Raw genomic sequence first — 21,705 nt, 5'->3', positions numbered from 1 at the left:
GCGGCAATGCCTGCGTATATCGAGGAATTCGCTGGCAAGTCAAAATACCCGAGTACAAATTCTTCGGTGAGTGGGGACAATTTTGGGTTTAATCTTGAGGAAATTAGGAGTGGTGTGCTTCAAGAAGGCGTTTGAAATTGACAAAAGAAAATCATTACTCCTCCATTGGAGAGCTTGTGGAATCATTTTGCTTGGGACTGATTGGAATCGCTTTCCAATGAGGATTTGTTGTGTTGCAATAGTAATGAAACATTCACAATTTGAAAGTTATTTATTACGATTTTTCTTTTTACTGCCTGTCAATGGAATGCGTTGCGAAGTGAATACACTTAATGGAAAAGAAATGTCATGGTCCGGTACGGTCAAATCGGGGCGTTGTGTAATACTAACAAGCAACGCATACAATTATCTAAGTTCGCAGTAGTGCCATGAAAACAAAATATTGTAGAAATATAGAAAGTTTATTGCAAAATCTTAACATTTAAATAGAGTAAGTGATATTCTAGGCGATTAGAGTGCGAAGTTGAACAGTCGGATATCATTGTATTCATTGAAACATTTTTTATGAGGGTTAAATATTTGGCTTATGCCGACACCTAAAACAGAGTTTTGAAATTAGAACAATATCGCTGATTGTAGAAAAAAAAAATTGTGATGAAAATTTCGTTGTGAATAGGCTATGTTCATAACCTGGAAATGTCATACAGTAAAACTTAACTTCCAGCTTATATAATTTCCCTTCAGCTTATGAAGAAAACGAAATTTACAGAAATTGTCAGTCCATTAACATTTTTGCTCGGCCAAAAGTAATCCAGGAACTGAATTGGAATGCTATAATATGTTTATTAAAATATTTTAAACGAAGATCATTATTATGTTTATTTGTCAATCGATAATCAATCTATCGACACGAAAATGAAAAGTATAAAATCATGTATTAAAACGACTGTATCTGTCTTCAAATAAGTTGAAATAATTAATTTATTCTAATTATCAAGTATTTCTTAAATTTCTCAATTGTATTCTGTGCTACTCAGGTCTTGCATATCCCTGGGATTTCAGAAAATGTTAGGGCAAGATTCGATTGCCACAAGATTTTTTATGGCAAACAAATAATTTTGCAACCAATTAATTATGCAATCATAACAGTTCGTTATCAAACGACATTGCAATCCAACGACTTCGCAATCAAAGAATTTCGCGACCAAATGATTTCACTTGCAACCAAATGATTTGGAACAAAATGCTTTTGAAACCAAACGATTTCACAGAAAAATAATTTCGCAAAAAATTTCTTTGCAGCCAATTATTTCGCAGCAAAATGATTTCGATTCCAAACGATTTCGCTATCAAGTTATTCCGTTCCCAAATGATTCCGCTACAAAATGATTTCGATTCCAAACGATGTCACAACCGAATTCTACTCGACAACCTTCGTGGCAATCCAGTCCAGGTACCGGGAGACCTCGCTGTAGACGCCTGGTCTGTCAGCCCTCGCGCACTCTATTCCCCAGGACACAACACCCACCACGTACCACGTCTTGGACTCACCAAGCTGCGTCAATAGAGGACCACCAGAGTCTCCCTGAAAATCGGATTTGATCAAAAATTTTAGTATTTTTTATGGAAAAATGATTTTATACTGCAATGCGTTCACAATCAATAGGAAATATTGATTACATCTGATCTGATACAGAATCTTATCCCCATTTGATATTGATTCTATCAGGCAGGGATAAGATTTTGCAAAACGTTGAAATTTTTATTTATACGAGTCAATTAGGTCAGGATTTAGGTTAGCAAGTCGGTAAAAATTATTTTTTGATAAAACATTCAAACTGAGTGAACGACAATCGTGCGGCATACATGTGATATGTCTGTATAGTTTAAAAAATCTAACTCAGTACTCACTGCAGTGAGTGACAGAGAGCGCATTTTCTCGTCGACGAAAACGTGAAGTCACGGACGGACGGACGGACGGACGGACGGACGGACGGACGGACGGACAGACAGACAGACGGACAGACAGACGGACGGACGGACATGACGAGCACAATAGTGCATTTTTTTCCATAAATGAGAAAATGCGCTAAAAATGATTAAGAATCACCTGGCAGGAGTCCTTGCCGCCCTTCTTAAGCCCCGCACACATCATGTTCGGGAAGACCTTGCCGGGGTAAGACGTCTCACAGTCGGCCGCCGTCCACACCGGCACCTGAACTTCCCGCAACACGTTGCTCACCGCCCCTCCAAACGCCGTGGTGCCCCAGCCTGTACAGGAGGACAAGTTTCAGATTCATGTATTATTTTACATTCGACCGTGGTCTACTACCGGCACCTGAACTTCCCGCAACACGTTGCTCACCGACCCTGCGAACGCAGTGGTGCCCCAGCCTGTACAGGGGGACAAGTTTCAGATTCATGTATTATATTATATTCGACCGTGGTCTACTATCGGCACCTGAACTACCGGCACCTGAACTTCCCGCAACACGTTGCTCACCGACCCTCCGAACGCAGTGGTGCCCCAGCCTGTACAGAGGGGCAAGTTTTAAATTCATGTATTATATTACATTCGACCGTGGTCTACTACCGGCACCTGAACTAACGGCACCTGAACTTCCCGCAACACGTTGCTCACCGCTCCCCCGAACGCCGTGGTGCCCCAGCCTGTACAGGGGGTGGAGTTTTAGATGCTTGTGCTGCTGTTCAGTGACACGCGCAGTAAAATATTGGAATCCGTCAATGCAAAGAGAGAAAAGGAACAAAAGAATTATAGAAGGATTTTTTCAGGCAATGAACTTGATATTATCCATAAGCAATGACATCACAACTTGGGAAATTAATTATATTAGATTATTACGCATGCCAGCAGCTTGATGCTATGCAGAAGCAGTGACATCAGAAGCCTTAGAAGTAATTATGTCGTTGGGTTAATAATTATGACATTCGTGAAACGAGGTCCTTTAATTTCGAGAACAATTTCCGACCAGGTTTTCTGGTAGAAACGTTATTGAAAGTCTCATTGAAAGGGTCATTCAAGCGAGACCAGACATATAGCAGACAAACGGACAAACGGCCCATATACTACCTTCTTAGTCTCAGAATTATATTGACTTCAAAATACATTTCTGCGTTTCCAAAAATTTGACCTGACAACAGTCACTGCGTATCATTATTTTTCCTATGGTAAAAGTGTCATCCATTTACGTAATTTCGAGACTTTAGAAAATAAAGAAAAATAATTAATGATTGCAATGGACATGCTGAAGACGGCAAAACTTGAAGTCTGACAACATAAGTGAGAACAATTTCTTATTTAATGTATAGGCAACGTGCCTGTCGGAAGTTTACGAAAACACTGAATGTAAAAAATTACGTTACCGATGACATATGCAATGAGTCCCTCTACAGGAGTGGGCGGCGGCGGCATGGAGATTGGTGAATCGGAAAACTAACTATCTATCATGTTAATAATATGAGATTTTTATATTTATTATTGTTATAGATTGTTAAATCGGAAAACTAACTATCTATCATGTTAATTATATGAGATTTTTATATTTATTATTGTTATAGATTGGTGAATCGGAAAACTAACTATCTATCACGTTAATTATATGAGATTTTTATATTTATTATTGTTATAGATTGGTAAATCGGAAAACTAACTATCTATCATGTTAATTTTATGAAATTTTAATATTTATTATGTTACGTTACCTATGACATATGCATTGAGTCCCTCTACAGGGGTGGATGGCGGGGGCAGACAGACTGGCTGCACGAAGGCGCTCAGGGTGACAGCTCGGTCCAGGCGTAGCACAGCGATGTCGTTCTCCTGTGTCTGCGTGTTGTACCTGCGCCATAGAAATATCATGTTAATCTTCACTATTATTACTAAGCTTGGAGAAAAATGAAGTTTGGGAATATAACTTATATCTATTGATTTCAAGACCATATAAGCCTACTGGCCTATTTATTAATCCATTAATTTTTCCATGCATCAGTCACTCCTGGAAACTATCACCTCCAGTAGTTGTGGAAAGCTAGGGTACTGATATAATGTTACCTTTTAACCACAGGAAAATAAGTTAAAACAACGTTTATTTCGAGAAGATTTCGTAGCAATCACGTTTAATCAGCCGTATTTCAACTCCAGATGCCTGCAGCGTACTTAATTAAAAGAAGCGAATTGAATGTAGGTATGGAATGTTATGTAGGTATGGAATGTTATGTAGGTATGGAATGTTATGTAGGTATGGAATGTTATGTAGGTATGGAATGTTATGTAGGTATGGAATGTTGTGATTGTCATGACGTTATTGGATTACTTCGTCCGCGCACTCATTGAACCTTTGTGGTGCACATGAATGTGCGTTAGAATAGAGGTAGGTGCTGTACTTATTTATATCAAGAGGGATCCATAAAGATTTTTCCCTTTACACACTGTAGTTCAAACTGAAAATTTACATAAATAATAAATTTCTTAAACAATTATTATATTCAGTTATAATTTACCAGCATGGGGATGCATTTTCTATAATTAAACACGCATAAGAACGATCGGGTGTCATCTATGGCAATGGAGGAATAAATGATGCAATTGGCTGATTATGTCTAGAAATCAAGTTATACAAGAAAAAAATGGTTAAGAGTATCCCCGAAACTTCATTTTCCAAAACCTAGTGTTAGGAGCGATTTACATCCATCACAAACATTTTTTCACGCACAGAAATTGATTCAACATCAATCACAAGTTCACTTCAATGCGTACGCTTTCTTCTATGCTTCGATTTTGTAATCACAAATGCATAGAAGGCTAAGTTCCATTCATCAACCAATACTCCATAATTTCTCCTTGTTTTATGCATTCCATCACCACACCCCTCCTCTGCTCTGACTCAGGCTTGCGCATCCATTTGAATAGCGCACTCATCCATCTCCATAGCGATGCTCCGGAATTCTCGCTGCTATAGCCAGTATTAGCATAGGAGGCGTCTATCGCAGACCTCGTATGAGCCAATTTGCCGCAATGACGGGTGGGATTGACGCAAATTTACTTCTCTTCCTATAGCACAACAACGTAATTATTTCCAGCACTGCAATGCGAGCTGCAGCTATTCAAGACTGTATCAAAGCATCGTGAATGACTTGCAGTGATCGGCATTGAGTGGAGAGGTCGTTTGCATTCAATGTAGTCTATAATTTTCAGTTTGGTCAAATTATGAAATCAAACTGAATTGTGTGATGATGAATTATTCTAATAAAGCTACAAACAATTATGAGCGCAATACATCCAAAATGTATATCGATCCAGCTTCAGTTTCGAACGCCTGTTAATTGACTTAGAATTGTATAAATTTATTAACAAAGATAAAAAAGAGCTATGCATCGTTCAAATGCCATGCATTAGAAAGAGGGTCGTGTAGAGACAGCATGTCTTATGAGGAAGTCCAATTTGTCGTGTTTTCCAAAAAAACTGCCAAATTCCAAGAAAATATCCGAAAACATCAACAGGACGAATGATTTTCAAAACTGTGGAGCTAAACGAGGTTGATTTCATTTACATGTTTGCGCCCACGTCCACTTACCGCGATAATTTCCTCCTCTAAATCCCGGCAACCGTCATTTCAAAATCTGATTCAAGGCAATTTGATCTAATCTTCGCAAATGCAGCGAGTGCCTCATTTGATTCCCGATTGGTGGTGCGAAGCTGCGTCAACATGTCTGCTATTTTTCGACGTGCGATCGTATCATGAATAAACAGGATGAATTTATTCGCAAACGAGAGCCTAACCTCATGTCATGAATAAATGCTGATTTATTTATCTCGTTAATAATTAACTGAAACATTAAAATTGTATAAAATGTTAACTAAATTAAATTAGAATTTCGTTAACAATTAACTTCGGCGCAGCGTACGTCCATTCTCGACACAGCATAAAAAATTGATGATTTTTCAAAATATTTACATGGTCAAAAAGGAGTAAGTTGAAAACAACCTATTAGATATGTGTCAATTCGAAATTAAAATTCTCCTGTACTGAATAAAACTTTAAAAGCGGCCGTTTTGAAAACTTACTGTTCATGAGACTCAATGTCCGCAACGTTGTAGTCGGAAGGATTGTTGTCGGTCGTCTGCTGGAAATCATACTCGCCAACACGCACTTTGATTTCCGATGAACTGAACCTGTGAAAAATTCAAGTAGAAATCAAATATCAGCAAATTACCTTATATAAATTGCATGCCAGACAAAACTGTAATTAAAGTTATGATCAGAGAGGACATTGCAAGATTCGCGAACAATCTAGAATGCCTTGCTACAATGTAAGCCACAAACGGCAAACTGCACGACGTAGTGAAATGCAGTGAGACTTACTGCACGACGCAGTGAGCGGCAGTGAGACTTACTGCACGACGCAGTGAGCGGCAGTGAGACTTACTGCACGACGCAGTGAGACTTACTGCACGACGCAGTGAGCGGCAGTGAGACTTACTGCACGACGCAGTGAGCGGCAGTGAGACTTACTGCACGACGCAGTGAGCGGCAGTGAGACTTACTGCACGACGCAGTGAGACTTACTGCACGACGCAGTGAACAGCAGTGAGACTTACTGCACGACGCAGTGAGCAGCAGTGAGACTTACTGCACGACGCAGTGAGCAGCAGTGAGCACATGCTTCTCAGTGATCAGAGCGCCACCGCAGTATTGGTTGTTGTTGCTACTCTGCAGCAGCGCTGCCATCCACGGCCAGTCGTCTGGGTTGGCTGGTCGGCCTCCGACGATGCGCACGTTGTTGTTGATGTTCTTTTTTGGGTTCTGGCCGCAGGCTGCAACGATATTTAAGCTCCAATGAGTGAATTTATTACTGGAATGAATACATTAGATCGATATATTATCAGTAAGTAAAAGAGGGTGGTATTAACTGGAGTGATTCATGAAGTGTAACTACTTTTCGTTTGTTAGGTCGCAAAATACGTAAACTTTGATTATTATCCGTTAAATTTTTACGGCATTTTTACTGGCTTCATCATTTTACGAAAGTAAATTATTCACTTCTACATAAATGTGACGATTTCTTGGGGGTTAACAATAATGCATGGTATTAACTGCTTATTCCACCATTTAAAGGGCATGCATATGACAAAGTTTACACGTGATAGCCGAAAGAGACGTTTTGGCCGAAAAATTTATGTTGATAAAAAATTTTATAACTATTTAAAACAGTATGATGCAACATATGCATCACCAATCTGTGCTGCCAGAATACGACAACAAACACAGAAAAGAAACAGATACAAATTGAATATTGTAACAGGGAGAACATCTAGATTCCAGAGAAGTGTCGATAGGAATCTCATAATCAAAAGTAATTTCACTTCTAAAGTGAAGTTGAACTCGAACGAGGTGCAAAAATACGGGGTTTGACTCAACAAATTATGAATTCAGCGTTGTAAGAGCGCAGTGCGCACGTGTACAGGTGTAAAAGAAATCAACTATTATATTAAGATTAAGCCATACGTGTAATTACAAATATGCTTTCAAAATTTTAAATTTTACTGAATGTTTTTTTATCGTAAAAATAAACATTATATCGATTTTTCGATCATTCTGCCGAGAAACTTTAATAAATGTCATATAAATCCATCGTCATCATTCTCTGCCTGATATGATTAGAGGTCCCGAGAACAAATATTTTAAATGACAATCAACGTTATATGGTGGCAGTTTTTTTTTCAAATATTATTCAAAATATGCGATTTGAATATCATTCAAATATTCAGTTTTTTCAAATTTTATATCAAATATTAAATAATAATTCTTGTGGGGGGAATTCCTACTCACATCTGAGTTGACCTGGCGTAGTAGGAGCCGTAGGAGCTGTAGGAGCAGTAGGAGTAGGAGTAGGCAGTGCTGTGGCTGCGGGAGGCGGAAAATGTTTTACACTGCGATAAGAATATTAAACACGATAAAATACGATAAATCTATGAACTGAGATGCAATACGATACGAATATTAAACACGATAAAATACGATAGATCTATGAACTGAGATGCAATACGATACGAATATTAAACACGATAAAATACGATAGATATATGAACTGAGATGCAATACGATACGAATATTAAACACGATACAAGACGCTAAAAATATGAACTCAGATGCAATACGATTACAATATTAAATACGATACAATACGATACAAATATATACTCAGATGTTATATGGAACGAACATTAAATTCTAGACAATAAAGTTAGAATTTGCAATGAGATTCAATGCGGTAAACAGATGCAAATCTTGAAAGTGAATGGAACCATTCTGGAAAAATCCGAGTAGCGAAAGTTGTGATTTGAAACACGGCCAATATTTCAATGAAATAAATGCATTTCGAAAACGTTAACGTCAATGACGATGTTCCCGGATTCATTGGTGGAGTCATAACTTGTTAGGTTTTAACGAACCCATCAGGAATATCATTAGTGATTTATTTTAGACTGATTAATTTTGGACCTTTAAGTTATCTGTATTAGATCCCGAATGTGATCACTTTCTCAGAGCAAATACATATGATTTTAGAAAATAATTCAAATTAATATTTGTCTTGATAATTTAGCAAGTTCTGAGTACTATCAGGCGTTCCGAATTCTTTCCTAATTAAATTATACAGCACAAAAACCATAAAATAAATTTAATCAATGTAATATATCAATTATTTTAGAAGCTTTACAATTCTCGCTTATAGTTTAGTATAGTTTAGTATAGTTTATAGTATAGGTAGTAAAAAATCGCAAAGAATTGTTCAGACAATAATTTCTCACGTTGACAAGCGTTTCCGTTGACGAGAGTGAAGCCAGGCCCGCAGAGGCAGGCGAATGAGCCCGGCAGGTTCTGGCAAGACTGTGCGCAGTTGCCATTGTTGACGGCACATTCGTTGATGTCGCTGCATGTCCGACCGTCGCCGTTAAGGCTCTAAATACGACACAAATATCAGTCATGTTTTCATTTTTTGAACCGTTGATATATAAAATTAATTAAAATATAACAGGAATAAGTGATGTTGTCAATTTTTGAACCGTTTAAATAAAAAATTGTATTATAATATGACTGATATCAGTCATGTTTCATTTTTTGAACCGTTTAAATAAAAAATTGTATTATAATATNTACACATCTAGATGTGTATAAGAGACCAGAAATCAGCCATGTTTTCATTTTTTTAACCGTTGATGTAAGAAATTGTATTATAATGACAGAAATCAGCCATGTTTTCATTTTTTGAACCGTTGATATTTAAAATTAATTAAAATATAACAGGAATAAGTGAGGTTGTCATTTTTTGAACCGTTGATATAAAAAATTATTTTATAATATGACAGAAATTTGTCATGTTTTTTTTGAACCGTTGAGATGAAATATTGTATTATAATATGACAGAAATCAGCTATGTTTTCATTTTTTGAACCGTTGAGGTGAAAAATTGTATTACAATATAACTGAAATCAGTCATGTTTTCATTTTTTGAACCGTTCATTTGGAAAATTGTATTTAATATTATACATTTGATATTCAACTGTGTTATTAAATTGAATATCGTATTTTATATACTTTGCTAAGAAGAGAAAATGTTGTCAAACCGAAAGGAAAAAGAGCTTCCATATCGATCTTCAACTTTAAAATTAAAGAATTTCCATGACAAAAAAATTGTATTAATTAAATGGTTGAAAATATAAGAAGGTATATGTTTATTAGTTAGAATAGTTCTCAACATCTTCTCATAAGTTTACCGTAACTTCTCTTTTATTCTTTCACAAAAATCGTTCAAAAGAATTCCCGGGGGAAATAATGTCTTCCATCTTAATATATCTGAGAACAGTTGCAATTTTGGAATTGAATTTACGCATGGTCTTTCTGGAATACGCAACTCAATCTTTGGTAAATTATAAAAAATAAAAAGAAGTACTATTAATTTCAGGCCAGATATGCTTAGAAGCGGATAACTTGACTTTATTATTTTTAATTCCAGAATACATAGCAGAAAACATAGAAGCCGATAATTTTCTACATTGCTCGAAGGTCTTATCAGAAAAAATGTACAATTTTTTACATTGCTCGAAGCTCTTATGAGAAAAAATGTAAGGAAATCATCACCAGCCCGACAAATGTATACCGTAGCATTGCTCACATATCCAGGGTTACATCCACAAGCGATACCACCAGCGCTGGGACTACAGGTTTGTTCGCAGCCGCCGTTGTTGGTCCCACAGCTCGCGACGGCGGCTGAACAGGTGCGACCGTCCTGTAGGAGGGTTCCTCCAGAGGGGCAACTGCAGGAGTAACTTCCTTCAGAGTTGGTGCACTTCTGGCTGCACCCGCCGTTTCCGACTGAAAATGAAAAAATTGCGACCATAACGCTAAAAAATAAAACTCAGTACTCACTGCAGTGAGTGACAGAGAGCGCATTTTCTCGTCGACGAAAACTTGAGGTCACGGACAGACGGACGGACAGACGGACGGACAGACGGACAGACAGACAGACAGACAGACGGACATGGCGAGCACAATAGTGCATTTTTTCCATAAATGAGAAAATACGCTAAAAATATTCAAATATTTCTATCCTGTGGAGAAGTTTTTGTTTAAGTTAAAGCTTCCTCGAGTTTACTTGCGAGTTTGAACACTTTTAACTACAACAGCCATTCCCAACTGAAAATAAAATAAATATAACTCAGTACTCACTGCAGTGAGTGACAGAAAGCGCATTTTCTCGTCGACGAAAACGTGAAGTCACGGACGGACAGATGGAAGGACAGACGGACATGGCGAGCAGCATAGTGCATTTTTTTCCATAAATGAGAAAATGCGCTAAAAATTGCAACAATCACGCTATAAGAAAATATTCAAGTATGCTTTTCTGTATTACTAAGACAGGTTTTTATTTCAAGTTCAAGCTTCCTCGAGTTTCCTTGCGAGTTTGAATACTTTTGACAACAACCGCAGTTTCCGACTGAAAAATGCCAATTATTTGCCTGTAAAAGCTATATAAGTATTTTAGTCTGCATTTTAAGACTAATTTTAACTTCAAGTTGCAAGATTTGTTCGAGGTCAACCTATTTCAAGTTTTTAACTCACAAGAGGAAGCAATAGAATTCGATTTTTCAACATAGAGGTTGGAATGTCAGTTGACTCACAGTCACACTCGTTGAGGTCACGACACGAGCGGCCATCACCAATGAGGTTAAATCCTTGATTGCAGAAACATCGGACGCCTTGGAAAGTTTGCTGGCAAATCTGAATAAAAGGAAGGTTTGCGCTACAAACATGAAAAGACTTGTTAACAAGTCATGAACATGACTTTTGTTAAAAAGTTGTTACAAAAGTTGTTAACTACAAGTTGTTAATTTGTTAGTTGTTACAAGTTGTTAACTACAAGTTGTTAACAAGTCATGAACATGACTTTTGTTGACAAGTTGTTACAAAAGTTGTTAACTACAAGTTGTTAACAAGTCATGAACATGAATTGTTAACTTTGTTGGCTAAGCTAATATACACAAAATATTTTCTGCAGCTCCATCAATTGTGTTCAGAACAAGTAGAAGAAATGACAGTTGATTGAAAAATTTAAAAATTTAGATCTATTTTTTTATGATTAATCATATTTTACTCACTATATTGCATATGCTGGAATTTTTATAAAGCATATTATTTTTGGATGATGCTGATAATTAGGTGCTTATAATAATAGTGAGGTACTTTTAAAAAAAATTATGTCAGGTGAGGTACTTTACAAAATTACTGAAATAAATGATTTTGTGGACAATAATAAAAATATATCATGCATAACACAAGCGAAGCGAACAAACGATGGCCTAGTCTATGATGGCAAAATTGAGGGCATTAATAACAGGCAGGTACAAGCATATGGTAATTCTTCCTACGTTGGGTTGAATTTAAATTAATGGAGCTGATACGACACAAAAGTCTACGGATATTGCAATGAATATTTGAGTAGCTTAGCGTACATTATCCTCGCGAGAATGTTTGTTATTTGTTAGAGAAGGGATAACACGTAAAGCATGCAAACTAGAACTTAAAATTTGATTGAAGTTGGCCGAGTGGTTAGAAATCTGCCGTAGGTCAGCATGATATTATCAAAGTTGAAATTATTATACTATTATTTGTATAGTAATAAAAGTGATAGAAATTAATTAACGGTAAATAGTACAGTTGAGGAGAATAAATAAAAAAACTTTATGACAAGCAAAATAGTGTCGATATAAAAATTCACAGATCTACAATAAAAAAAGATGCTGTAAAAACGCATAAGTAATGTGTACGAGAAGCTGAGGCAGCAATCGCCCATGTAACATGTACATAACAGCAGCTATAAAGACACGGACAATAAAATGTGATATTTACAGCCTAGCACAAGTGATCACATTCTAAACACATGTGCAAGAATCAACCAAAACTAGAATATACGATTAAAATACCGAAATATTACGGACCGACGGAATAAGTAAAACGGATAAATTAATGTACAAAAATATGACTGAATAATTAATGGCAGGTAAAGCATAATTTTATATAAACGCCGGGAGAAAAAATAAAAGACAATTGTTGCCTCCCAAATAAAATAGCTCTACATGACAATCTACTGAATTTCTTCCGTCACTTGAGTAAACCATAGAAAAAATATATGATGTACATGATATCGAGTTGATATCTATACGTTGAACATGATGTCGAGTTGATATCTATACGTAGAACATGATGTTGAGTTGATATCTCTACGTTGAACATGATGTTGAGTTGATATCTATACGTAGAACATGATGTTGAGTTGATAGTTATACGTTGAACATGATGTTGAGTTGATATCTATACGTAGAACATGATATTTGAGTTGGATATCTATAAGTTGAACATGATGTCGATTTGACATCTATAAGTTGAACATGTTGTCGATTTGATATCTGTACGTTGAACATGATGAGTTGATATATATACGTTGAACATGATGACGAATTGACATCTATAAGTTGAACATGTTGTCTATTTGATATCTCTACGTTGAACATGATATGGGGTCCGGACACCGCGAGCGTATTTTGGCAACCGAAATAACTGGAACATTTAGAGAATTTCTGCCGTTACTGCAATTGCTAACTCATTTCAAAAGAACAAAGAAGCCACACAAAAATGGTCGAAAATCCACAATATTTTAGCCATTATTTCGGTGAAAGGAATTTCCGAGAAATGTGGAGCCAACTGTCAAAAACCTGGTCACTGCTGCAGAAAAACGTTATGAACGAGTCACAAATTCTTGGCTGTACAGAATTCAATTTGATTTTTAAGTAAAATTTATTCTTAAAATGGAGTTAAATTTTTACAAATTGAATTCTCGCAGGCGATTCACAAGCAGAGGATCTCAAATTATAAATGTAAGCTGAGCGAATTTTTATTAAAATACTCGGATAAATGAGTACTAATAAAATGTAGATGAATTTAATATTAATGCATGTTAACAATTTAACAATGAACGTTATAATGATTATAGGAAAGGTATAACTCTTAAAACAGAAATTGATGAAAATTTAGAATGGGAATAATTTATTATTAAGAAATGCTAAGTTAGATTTGTAAAGAAATGTTCATTTCAGAATTCTCATTGAATTCAGTCTTAGTTTTTTATTTTTCAGTTGCAGCATCTGCATTGGTTCAAGCTTACCAGTTGCAGATTCTCCAAAAGCCTCTAATCATTTGGTTTTCTTGGCTGCAAAACAAGGAAATTCTTCTCAATCATTTGATTTGATATCAAATAGAGTGAGAAATGATTTCTTCTGTGTCATTTGATAGAAGACGTGCATAAGCCTTAAATTCATGCTGAAAATAAGAAAAAACACCGAAATAATAGTAAAAATATTGCTATACAAGTTGGCACGTGCACCGTACAGCCATCCAATCAATTTGAAAAGAGTTTCTATCCTGGATGTCAGGATAGCTTAGTTTTCTATGCATTGAGCTTAAAAGTGAAATAAATAATTTAGTTTGTCTTTCTTTGGCATCTGGTGCTGGGGAAAAGACTTCCAGCGCATGAATTCGATGGCATCTAAATATTTAGTACACGCAATAATTCGAGATCATGTTTTTTATAAAAAAGGGTTGGACTGTTGCAATATTAGTGATTGAATTAATTTTAAAGGACTTATATCATCAGTCTGTTTATATCGCCAGTTCACAAGGAATTTAAAAGCAAAGAAAACGCCAAGAAAATTCGATTCGATCGATATGGTGAATTTTCTTAGCGTTTTCTTTGCTTTTAAATTCCTTGTGAATTTTAAAGAACCCGTGGAAAATTGATAAACATTAAAAAAGTTAACTCAGTACTCACTGCAGTGAGTGACAGAGAGAGCATTTTCTCGTCGACGAAAACTTGAGGTCACGGACGGACGGACAGACGGACGGACAGACAGACAGACAGACGGACATGGCAAGCACATTAGTGCATTTTTTCCATAAATGAGAAAATGCGCTAAAAATGTGTTCAGACACGAAAATGTCACCAGTCATAAATCTTGACCCAGATAGTCCGTTTGTTTATTACGCAAAGTAGCCAATAAATGGGTATTCAGTATCGATCGTCTCTAAACCACGACATAAAAATGTTACGTTAAATTTAAATTCAAAACGGCAACAAATTATAGGAATACCATCAGGAAATGCTGCTTCAAGATAGAAAGTTTTCCGTTAAATAATTGTGAAATTGAAATAACAAACATCCAATTGCTGCTTGAATGACACACAGTGTGAAAATGAAATAAATTGAAAAATACAACTAATGTAAAAAACTAGGAATCTGGTAAATGGATCTGTGAAATATAAATGTCCATTTACACACATAAACATCAATACAAATGTCTATTTACACACACCTATAGGAACTTAATGTTAACCACGCAATCGTACGGTGAACACGCCTACGGTATTTGGGCTAGCTACTAAGTAAATTTTCTAACTAAAATAAAAATAAATATTTTAGAGCATTACTGAAGTTGCTGAAGGTAGAAAAATAATTCGTGCGGATTTATCTAGTTAACACTTCATTATTACTAGTGTTTAGTTTTAACGTAATGAAAATTTTTGAAACAATAATACATTTAAGTACTGAAGCAATTAAAGTTTCGTTCATTACTCTATAGTACTTAATTTTTCATGAAAATTTGATCAAAACTGATCTCAAAAGTTTTAGAAAGTCGCTGACACTAAAAAGTTGCATTGAGCGATGCACTTCAATGGTTATAAATGATGACTCGTCGGAGAATTGTTGCCAGAATGCGGCAATATAATGTCGGAATTGGTTAATGTTATTTTAAAGAACACGAAGCAAAGCGTCAAATAGATGTAATGAATGTAACATATCATTAAAGGTGTATGCTGAGGAAAGTCCTTGAGAATATTGTATTTATACTGTACAAAATTAAATCATGCTTAGTTTAACGTACTGTTTGGTGTGGCATTTGGAACGGTGGCGTTGTCGAATCACGAACTTTTGCAAATTTGAAAGCCGTTGTGCAAAATGGTGCTATTTCCATTGCTTAAAAACACATGCTTGTAGAAAATACTACTGTGTTGCTGGAACGGTGCAGGATGCCATTGCGAACATCAGTTGAAAACAATGCGCTTGACGTGTAAATCATGGATTGGGAGGGCCTCACTTGTTGACATCCGCCGTTTATGAGCCAACAAACTGCAGGGAAGATAATAGGCTTGGCAGTAGTGGTGCTGGTCGTTGTAGTGGTCGTCGCTTGAGTCGTCGGGACTGTTGAAGTACTCGACAACGTGACAGGTCGTTGGGTAGTTCTAGTGGACGCCTGAGTTGTTGTAGGTCTTGGTGTCGTCGTAGGATAAATACATTTCCCTTCTGAACTTATCACCTGTTCTGGTTGACACATGCAGCGGAAAGATCCATCAGAATTGAAGCATATTTCTTGACAATTTCCGTTGTTCACCAAACATTCGTTGATATCCACGCAAGCGAGTCCATCGTTGGCCAACACATATCCATCCCGGCACTGACATTGAAAACTTCCATCGGCGTTGATGCATCGTTGCTGACATCTTCCGTTTTCAATGAGACATTCGTTGATATCAAGACATGAGCGTTGGTCTGGTTGAAGTTGGAACCCACTGTCGCACTCACATTTTGCGCGGCCTTGAGCTAAAACGCAGCGCTACACACCACAGCAGAGGTGAAATTTCCATTTAATGGGCCATCGGAGAAATCATTGGAGCTATGCAAGTCAAATTTCAGAACAGAGAAGAAATGTCATATACAATTTTTTTCCTTTCGTATTTTGCATGCAGATTTTTTCCACAGACAAACTGTCCCAATAACTACAAGTATTACTGATAAATTACTAGTACATGTATTACTTACTACAGGGACAATTTACTACTACAATGATAATAAGTCAAGCAACACCACTTCAAGCCTTTCTACTTATATTTTCTTAGAATACTTTCTTTTCTTTATTAGAATACTTAGAATTCTTTCTACCTATATTTTCCTATATTTTCTTAGTTTCTACGACGTCAATGCTGTATTAAATAAGCCTGAATTTATTAATGTGTTTCAAGTCTGTTGAGAAAATCGTTGAACTTCTACAAAGAGGAACCTAGTTCAGTGATGAGGCTTTCTGATTTTCTCTTCCATGTGATGATGAATCGTGAGTGATGACTAATTTCCAACGGAGATGTGAATATCACTTAAATAAAAAGATCTACACAAGACCGATAAGACTAAAGATAAGAGGGCACGGAATTTACTCGCATCAAATTTTTCTAGAAGCTACAGCGTTTTAAAGTTGAAAAAATATTAGTGGAGAAGAAATTGAAGAACGAAAAGAATATTTTCAAATCTATATTTGATTGAATTAGGTGGAAATAAATTGTATGACCAGTAAATTGAAAGTGTCGTTAGAAAAGTTATTCAAGTTAAATGTAACAACGCGAAGAAATATATATTATTTCCTTAAAATTTTGTTTCTCAGGTTTAAGTTCGAGGAAATTCGGAGACTTACTTGAGAACATCCACCGTTGTTGACGCTGCAAGATTCAACTTGTGGCTGCGACGTAAACACGCAACTACCGTCTCCCAGCAGCGTAAATCCTGGGTTCTGACAACGGCATTCGTAAGATCCAGCAGTATTGACGCACAGTTCGCTGCATCCGCCGTTCTCGAACGCACATTCGTCTACGTCGGAACAAGTCTGGCGGTCCGCGTTGCGGGTGAAGCCGGGCTGACATCGACACCGCACTCTGCCGTTCCGTTCTCGGCAAATCTACGCGGGGAGTTTCCGTTAAATAGCGATAAACTTTGTAGCCATCGTAGGATCCACGAACCTTGGCAGTTCAAAAGTCGGCCATAAATAAGTTAGGCCGATAAGAAGAACGTGACATCTATCGCATCAATACTAAATGAATACTAAGCCAAGAAACAATTTAATATCCTATTATGAATAAAGGATGCAAGGAATACAGTGTAACTGAGATGACAAGATATTTCAGCAGATGAGTAGTCAGTGGCATATTATACTTATATAATTCATATAATAAAAATGACAGTTATATAACGGGTAAAATTGCAATACCAGAGCCTAGCGAACTCCAGCTGTTGTGCATTGACTGTTGGATGACATTTTTTTTGGACACGACCGAGAAAAAATAATCAGACATTAAAATTCTGCAGCTGCTTACAACAAAAATATCGTGAGAAAATTCTCATCACTATTCTAAACACAATAAAAAGTATATAAACACAGTGAATACAATAGTATAATTTCAAAATACTTCGTATCGTATTCTAATAGCGTTATTTTAGTAATCAAGAAACACTTTTCAAGAAGATTTAATTGGTGCAAAATTAATTACCATGCAAATAGGCATTAAGGATCCACAAAATTATATTCTAAGTTTGTGTTTAACGAATATATACATTGTATTTACATAATTTAGTACATGAATAGTGACAAATCGGTCAGGTGACTAATAACTTAAAAGTCCACTACGGTACAAGCGTTACTGAATAGGTCCTTGCACTCTGAGATTGTTTCATTGGCCGTTTCCTGAATCGGGCATTTAAATTAAATAAAACAGAAATAATTTGATTTGATTACACTTAGTTGGGTGTTAATGGTGATTCCCACATAATGCCTGGCTAATGGGTTGTTGATGTCCGGGTAAAGAACAGGTGTTGCCAGATTGAAAGCAGGGATTAAATTCGAAACCAATTCTAAAATTAAGTAAGCATTGCTGTGAATTTGCGAGTAAAAAGGATAATAACTGGTAGCATTAAACAATTTATATGTACAAATACTGAAGGTATTAACATTTATAAGGTATTTAGAAAACGTAGTAAAACCATATACATGGAAATATATGCAAGATACAAAGTAAGTTCAGGAAAATCAATCGGTGACGTTACACATAACAAAGGTAACCGAACGTGAAGGGAAAAATAGCTGTGTTTTAGAGACAGAAACTAAAGCTAATACGCGCATTACAATGTTTAAATTAGAAATGGTGAGAAATTAGAAGAAATTCTAATAAGAAATTGGACGAAATAGAGCAAAGCTGATCAATTCTGAACGAAAGTATTTAAAGCACATCTTTCGTAAATTTTTTTGACGATTCTAGATATAACATTTTGTAGTTGAGTAAACCTTTGCTTTGCAAGCTCAATTAATTAGCAAATTGAAAAGAGCTCTAACATTAAAAATCCTCGTTGTTAAATAAAATATTTTCGATGACTAGTTAATCTAAAGGTTGGGCTCTAATCTGGAATTAAGCATTACTTTTAACGATGCATACTATTGAAATGCAGTGATGAAATTTTTACAAATGTTTCTGAATTTTCGTGTTGGATTTATACGATGGTAATAAGCAAAAATGTGAAATTTGAATACCACAGAGGGAAGAATTTTATAACAATAATTATCCAATGACAGGAATACGTTTAAACGACGAAGAAACGATGGAGTAGAGAAGCAGTGAGCTCTGGATCTTATTCCGATAGACGTACAAATATCCTCATGTAGAAGTATAACATATTAAAAGATTTTTAGTTTAGTTCCAATTTTCGATTTAGTTTTTAGTTAGGACGTTTCAATTTAAAATTTCCGGTCTACGTAACGACGATCAAGAGGACACAACAAAGTTCGATGAATAACTTGCCAATGAAAAAAAGTAACATGACTTTAAAGTCGAATAATTACAGCTTTGCCCACTAATGTTTGCATGACAGTGTGCCTGCTCACAGCCAACGTTTTTCATGTCACAAAAATTCATGTCATTGACGCATTTACTGCCGTCCAATTCCCAGCCGTCGTTACAAGGACAGACGTACGAACCGACGGTGTTGGTGCTGACGTTTGTAGTCAGCTGTTGGTGCTGACGTTTGTAGTCAGCTGTTGGTGCTGACGTTTGTAGTCAGCTGTTGGTGCTGACGTTTGTAGTCAGCTTTACAACGCCCTCAGATGCTAACGTTATTTTCGAGTCCCACTATTCCTGCAATGTGCAGCAACGTATCGTTTAATTTAATGTTTTTTGCTCTGTGCTGTCATTTTACAAAATAGAGCGGAAAAATTGAAAACAAAATTAGTTTCGAATAAAATTTATTCCTATTTTGAACTTTTCAACATTGGCCATTGAATTCAAGTTCATGTACGCTAGTGACAGGTGTTGAAGAAAATGAAAGCGAAATTTCCTTATTTGAAAATATAATTGATGTCTGAGTCGAATTAACTAATGTTAGCGCTTTTGGTGTCGTTGCTATCGCACTGCGGCAGTCAACAACTTGTTGACGGAACTAAACCCGGCCTTAATAGCGCGATTGCTGTCACCCAGAAAATGCTCGCTCGGTCAAGCGCTTAGCGTATAAAATCCCGAGCCATAAATGGAAAACCAATGACGCATCAGGCCGCCGTCCACGCGTTGGAGATTCGAGATTTCAGCAGCGATAAAAGTTTTTACCAAGGAATTATTGGCGTGAAAAAATGTTCAGTGTTGCTTTATTTTCAGCGCCACGAAATTTCAATTGCTGTGACATTTACAGTACCTCGAAAATACAGTGCTGTGAGCTTTTCCGGGACATTTCCAGTACCGCGAAATTTTCACTGACGGCAGTTTTTCAAATCTGCTAAATTTGCATTGCTTAATTATTTTGATTGCTGCAAAATATATAGTGCAGCGAAAATTTCAGTGCGGAAAAATTTTGAATGTGGCATAGCACGCTTCCATTCCCTCAACGTTAAATCTGCAGTTTAGTTTTGTGGAAGATATTTCCCTTGCCAACAGTTATGGATCGCTTACAGAAAAGACAGCACACGGATACATTTAATATAGCAAATAAACTTCATGCGGGAGCTCACATCATCAGAAAGCATCACGAATAAAAATATTACATGCAAGGAAATGACACAAATGAACTCATGTGATTTTTTCTGGAACGTTGAATATAACTTTGTTTAACTTTAGATGATCTTTATATGCTGGACAACTAAATTCAGTCAAATCTTTACATATCTTTCGATTTAGCTTTTCTTATATGTTAAATTGGTGCAAGTATCCATATAAAAATTTTTCTAAATCATAATCGAAAATTTGTCTTCCTTGCCACAATTTTCAAAGAGAAGCTAAATAAATAAGTACAACTTCGACTCTTCTAATATATTAGAGGAAGAATCTCCACAACCTGCGTTGCATATATGATCTTCAGCTCCCATCTTCATACGAGATTAATGAGCAATGATCAGTGGCTAATTAGGGCCTTAATGAGAGCCTTAACGAGGCATGAAAAGACGACGTTCAACGTGAGAACGTGGATCATAAACGCGGCCTTCGTTATACCAGAAATTGATCCCCTTGAGACACAAGCAAAAACAAGTCCAGGGCTAAAACTCAAAATAATTGATGAGCGAAATTCACAATTAGTCATCGGCCGAAATGAGGACAACGGTTGATGGTACAACGTCAAAGCAATTAACTTAAACAATTAAATGAAATTTATTGCCTGAATGGGAATGGCTATTGGCCAGTCTAGGTAGTCTTACGAAGAATGATTTATACTGGGAATACCTTGGCAAAATTCTCGCTAATCCGAGTACTTTGGTAAAAATAGGTACTTTTACACGCTAATCCGAGTAAAATAGGTACTTTGAAAAACTGGCAGAATTTTAGTCTTGTAAACAGAGCTTTTAAATCCATTCATTAGACACGGTTGAATGCGCGATAAAACTCGATTATGTCTATCAATAAGTTATTATGAAAATTTCAGATAAAAGATGAACTTCTTAGAATAGCTTGACTACGAAATAATCTTTCTAATAACGCTGCCCTGATCCCCAAAAAACCTTCTGCCATTACGCGACATTTTATCAGAAAGTTGAAGCTTTCCGTACGCGGGAAAATTCTCGAAGGATAAAACTCTTCTGAGGACTCAGGAAATCTCCAGCGTTCATTAAAGTCTTTTTAATCCGGCCAATGCAAGGCGCAAAGAAATCAATTTGCGTGAAATTGCAGACGCCAAACCAGTTGCGATTTAAAACGTCACAAAGGAAATCGCGCGGAAGAAAAAAGCGAGACAAGAATATTGCTGTTAAGTTAGATATTTTAAAAATTACTGTATATAATGATT

General features: G+C 36.3%; 1 protein-coding gene across 9 annotated transcripts in view; it reads right to left on the bottom strand.

Annotated features, from left to right (window-relative positions):
- Positions 1–442: 442 nt before the first annotated feature.
- The window catches only part of LOC108678385 (coagulation factor X), a 39,587-nt gene continuing 18,324 nt past the window's right edge, over positions 443–21,705 (bottom strand). For 5 of the 9 annotated variants that reach the window (XM_018166791.1, XM_018166789.1, XM_018166796.1 and 2 more), the window contains 11 exons: positions 17,093–17,353; positions 15,728–16,243; positions 11,201–11,300; positions 10,195–10,394; positions 8,831–8,981; positions 7,851–7,925; positions 6,652–6,835; positions 6,086–6,193; positions 3,724–3,860; positions 2,111–2,271; positions 443–1,585 (listed from right to left, as the gene is read on the bottom strand). In XM_018166791.1, the coding sequence (XP_018022280.1) occupies positions 1,421–1,585; positions 2,111–2,271; positions 3,724–3,860; positions 6,086–6,193; positions 6,652–6,835; positions 7,851–7,925; positions 8,831–8,981; positions 10,195–10,394; positions 11,201–11,300; positions 15,728–16,243; positions 17,093–17,353 (2,058 nt within the window). In that variant the 3' untranslated portion in view covers positions 443–1,420. Of the gene's footprint in view, positions 1,586–2,110; positions 2,272–2,476; positions 2,533–2,614; positions 2,671–3,723; positions 3,861–6,085; positions 6,194–6,651; positions 6,836–7,850; positions 7,926–8,830; positions 8,982–10,194; positions 10,395–11,200; positions 11,301–15,727; positions 16,244–17,092; positions 17,354–21,705 lie in introns of all 9 variants that reach the window. The other 4 variants (XM_018166793.1, XM_018166792.1, XM_018166797.1 and 1 more) reach the window with 4 other exon arrangements.

This window comes from Hyalella azteca, unplaced genomic scaffold (assembly GCF_000764305.2).
Source record: "Hyalella azteca isolate HAZT.00-mixed unplaced genomic scaffold, Hazt_2.0.2 contig4976, whole genome shotgun sequence".
In the NCBI taxonomy this organism is placed as follows: Eukaryota; Metazoa; Arthropoda; class Malacostraca; order Amphipoda; family Hyalellidae; genus Hyalella; species Hyalella azteca.
This window is presented reverse-complemented; position numbering and strand designations above follow the sequence as displayed.